Raw genomic sequence first — 4,984 nt, forward strand, 5'->3', positions numbered from 1 at the left:
CTTTAACATGTTTAATTGTTTGGTGAATGTTATGCACAGGTTGGGAGTCGTCAAGAACTCTTATCAGTTGGTTATAAAGTTCTTGGACTCTCTTCGAAAAAGCTGGGAATATCACGCTGATTTTCTTAGGAATGGTGATAAGATTAACCTCATGGATCTTAACTCCTTGTTTGGAAATCTACGAAAATACGAAGAAACCAAATCTATTTGTAAAGACACAATAAAGGACTCAAACAAAGAGAAGTCTGTAGCCTAGTTCTCCCAAAAAGAAGAAATGAACCTCATCAGTGACTCCAATGACTCTAATCAGAGCGAAGCAAGTAATGATGAAATTATCGATGAACCAGTTGCTATTGCTGCACTTCTCATTAAATGGTATGAGGAAATTCAGCGAGAAGATTCAACTCAGAGAAAATAAACTTAGGTAACTACTTTAACTATGGAAGCCCAGACCATTTTTCTAGGGATTGTAAAGAGAAAAAACAAGCTCAAAATCTGGAGAGTTCTGAAGTCTTGTATAAGAAGGTGTAGCTCACATGAAGAAGGATAACATCTCTCTGCCAAAAGCCTTCATTGTAAAGTAGGAGGAACCTGAGGAATGGATGGAAGAAGAGGAAACATTTGAAGATGAAGGGATAAATGTTAAGGGTATTTTGGCTCTTATCAACGATACCCCTGATGGTGATTCCAGCATGTGTGACGTTGATACCTCTCAAACTGTCCAATAATCAAGTCAGGATCTAGAACATACTAGGTTCCTTGAAAGTGGGTGCTCTAGACACATGACTGTTCTCAAGTTCCTTTTAACATAGTTTATGGTGAAAGATGCTTTGATTGTAGTTTTTGATGACTACAATGAAGGAGCAGTCATGGGCGTTGGAACATTTGAGTGCAGAGCGTTCAAGATGAAGAATGTTTGCTATGTTAAGGGCCTTAAAAGAAATCTTATTTACATAATTAACTCAAAGAAAAAAAATTGTTCACTACACCTAGGGACAATAACATTTACATTTTTTAAATTTTACTTGTGTTGGACAATGCTACTTTATGACTTTACTTTACGCTTTGCTACCTCAAAAATTATGAACATAAGTTGCTGAAATTTTAGGCTGTTGCGAATTTTATGCTTAAAAATTCATTTCAACTTTTATTTTACCGAAGAAGTATACATTGTATATTGTACTACTAACATTGCCTATGTGTGCTCTTCTCTTTCACCTTCTAATTCTTAGGATCTTTTGTCTTTATCTCGAAAATAATCTTAACTAATTTGTCCCTTTGGAAAGGATAAACGTATCATTCCTTTGGTGCAACATCTTCTGAATAGAGCTAATTGAAATAGGCTCTGCATATTTTCTTCAGCGCCAAGTGTTATCTCCCTGGCGTTGAAGCTCACACTAATTGACATGAAGTATCTTGTTGATGAGGCCAGATAGGAGAGAACTTTTTTTAATCTTGTCTTTCTGGACACATATATCTTCCTTCTTGGTCATCCTATTTCTATTTCATTGGGATGAAGTGAAGCTACGTAATGTAAAGAGTTTATCTTCAATAAACACACTTCTGCTACGCCACTTCCATTCTGAGATCCAAAGACCTATTCAATAAGACTGTGCTCCTCATCTCTTTTATCATATATCATAATGTATGAAACCTTCGAGTCTTGTCTTGGTGACTCTCATAAAATGAAGGTTACAAAGAGTGGATCCTTTTAACTCATTGGTTAGATAGACTGGTTCATGTTTTTCTCTTGTTCTAGGTGAACATGAAGGTTGGAATCAATCTGAAATACTTCAATGATTAAAGGCATCTTCTCTCTTTGTTTGCTATAAATTGTATTTTATGTTGATAGATTTAATCTTGTTTGCTTATTCTTTTATAGAAAGCATTGAGGGTAGATATCTTGGAAAATGGAAACTCATTTATGACCATTCATTTCAAAAGATTTGATGATTCGGATCTTTATCTCTTTTCTAAAAAAGCTACACAATTATCGCCTTTTGAAAACTTCCTTGTTTGACTAACTTCTTTGTTTTATTATCATTTTATGTTCTATACCATATTAAAGGAATTTATGGTGAATATTATATTTTAGCCTGCAAATCAAGTCTATGATACGAAAGATAAACCACTTCTTGTTGATGAGCTGACATTGTTTATGATTCATGCTAATCACACATCAGCGTGATTGAGATACTCCATTCAATCCTCAAATTCTTCTTGATAGAACTTATCGATTCACTGTGATAAACCACACACTAATAAAAGTTTGAAACTCTATGCCGATGGTTAGTCTATGTACCATTGTCTATCACACGCACCAATCCCTTCTTGCCCTTAAATTCGTCTTTAAAGCTTAACGATTCAGTGTAATGTACCATGCACTAATGAGAGCTTGAAAAATCAGTTGCAACGGTTAAGTTATGCACCAAAGCTTATTAAACGCACCAATCCGTTCTTGCCATATAATATTCTTTAGAATTTTATGATTCAACATATGATGCCAGACGTCGATGAGAATTCTAAAAAAATGTGCCGATGGGTATATCATTTTCCGTGATTTATTACACACACCTACCCATTATTTTCCAACAATTCTTCTATCAAAGAGGTTAGTGATTCACTGTATTAGCCATACACTTATAAAACTATGACACTCTTTGCTGATAGGAATATTTTATATCGAAATATACTACACACATCATTCCTATCTTGCAATTTATTATTTTAATAAAAGAAGTTAATGATTAAACGTGTAGAACCATATGTTGATGAGACCTAATGAATGATAGTTCAATCCCATGCTAGCAAGAAACATCTCAAACTCACTTCATTATTAGCTACAACTCTGATACGCTGATAGAATAACCTCAATACAGATTGCTTCCGCTAAGAATTATTGTCGCTGATGATACGTCTCGCTGATACATAATTCCTTTATCTTAATGGTAACTTTTAGATGATGATTAAAAGATGTAACGATATCTTGGAATATGAGATTTTGATGGTGCTACTTTCTTCAATCATGATTATGTAATTGGGAAGAAAATATATACAGATAAATTTGGGAAATTCTCTCTCCTACGTCACTTTTACAACTCATTCAATAAGTTGATTTTCTCTTTCGAAAAAGGCTCTCTAAACTATCATCTTCCTCAAGTTCCCATCATGTCAAAGGTTCTTTATGAGTTTGATCCTAACGCTAATGTGATCAAAGGCCCTCATGCTCCTGATTCTCCTATAGCCACTCAAGCGAACAACGTGGCATTCACTGATAATATCCCAAATTAGTTCAAGAACTCAGGGATTGAACACTTCGTCAACTACGTCAAAAGTTGCCCTCTTTGATATGCTTTCTGCAACTTCCCATAACCATTATACCCTAAGCAAATATGTGAGTTCTATTATTCCTACTATGTTGATTCTAATGTTGAAACCATTACCGAAACCTTTGCAAATGATCAATCTAGGGATACTATCAGTTCATAATCTTTTCGAACTGCTCTTTGCCTTCTCCAATCAGATGACTACTCTGAAACCCCTTCTGAGGAAAAATTCAAGTCTATTCGATCAAGATTAGGGTATAAATTTGCTCTTCAAGGCACCTCTTGTTACCCAAACAAATACACCCTTCGTCAATTATATTATGTAGGATGGAAGTACTTATCAGGGGTGATTAGAAAATGTTTTGTACATAAGACTAGAAGCTTGGATTAGTTGACCCTATTTGAGCATAGAATCCTGTACAGCATGACTTGCAACAAATGATTAGATTTTGCTCAACTCTTCATCGATCAACTAATTGAATGTGTCACTAGGAACAAGAAGTCAACATATGTTCCTTATCCACGTTGGCTTGGGCTTATTCTAGCTCGTATTGAAGAGGGTTATAACGAAAATCATGGAATCGTCATTTCAATTCCATATATGTCTTCAAAGATCATCAATGCTGGTCTATCCGATGGAGATATACATCTTACCCGAAATATGGAAAATTGTGTTGCAAATCCATATGTTGTCGAAACTTATGACTCTGAAGAAGAGGATGATGAGGATAATGATGATGAAGATAACGAGGAAAATGAAGACACTAATAATGAAGATGACGAAGAAGGCACTAATGATGAAGAAAGCGTTGATGATGAAGAAGATGTTGATGATGAAGAAGATGAATTTGCCACTGATAAAGGAGAAGCCTCAGTTCAATGAATGACTAATACTCCTCCAAAAATTAACCAACATATCCGTTTCTCCTCATCCTCAACTTCGTCCACAACTCCTTCTATAGAGATTTTGTATAGCATGGATCAACCCCTCCTCAAATGGAAACTACCGATCCACTGATTTAAGATGTGAGTTCTCCATCGTCAGTGTATCTTTCTTCTCAAGTTGAAACTGTTCCACCAATGCCAACTCCTCTTCATACCGCTTCTACTTATGAAGGGGAGTCTAATTACAACTTTAAAACTAATGTTCTCTCCAAACTATCCCTATTAGTTCAGATAACTCAATCTCTTGGAGAAAGAATGGTCAATGTAGAGAAATATGTGGCTAACCTCAATCGCTTGATGACTTTTGTTGGTGATGATGATGATATGATGTTTGTGATGGGTTTTGGTCATAAGACATCATATATGCTCATACAAACCCTAATGCTTGGATCTAGGTTTCTCTATTGTACATGCAAGTTATCCAAGGCTATAAACCCTAATTCTAGCATATGGGAATCAATATTAACATATAATTAGGTTTAAGATATTACCTTGATTATTATGTAGTAATAACAATCCAATTCCTTCTTGTATTGGCTTTAGAAAGCTGAGAGTCACAAGTGTCACTCCTCTAATGGCTTACAAACACCAAGAGCAAATGGAGAAGATATAAAGAGAGAGGAGAGGTATAAGAATTCGTCCCTAAGAAGCCTTGGGAAGGTCTGGACGAATTATGAGCCAAAGGGGTGTTTATATAGGTTTAGAGATAGGGT

General features: G+C 35.4%; 1 protein-coding gene across 1 annotated transcript; it reads left to right on the forward strand.

Annotated features, from left to right (window-relative positions):
* Positions 1-274: 274 nt before the first annotated feature.
* On the forward strand, positions 275-4,209 carry LOC128126803 (uncharacterized). Its single transcript, XM_052764929.1, has 2 exons — positions 275-375; positions 3,819-4,209. Exons 1-2 carry the CDS (start codon positions 275-277, stop codon positions 4,207-4,209), a joined length of 492 nt encoding a protein of 163 aa, XP_052620889.1.
* The last annotated feature ends 775 nt before the right edge of the window (positions 4,210-4,984 follow it).

This window comes from Lactuca sativa, chromosome 6 (genome assembly GCF_002870075.4).
Source record: "Lactuca sativa cultivar Salinas chromosome 6, Lsat_Salinas_v11, whole genome shotgun sequence".
Classification (NCBI taxonomy): Eukaryota; Viridiplantae; Streptophyta; class Magnoliopsida; order Asterales; family Asteraceae; genus Lactuca; species Lactuca sativa.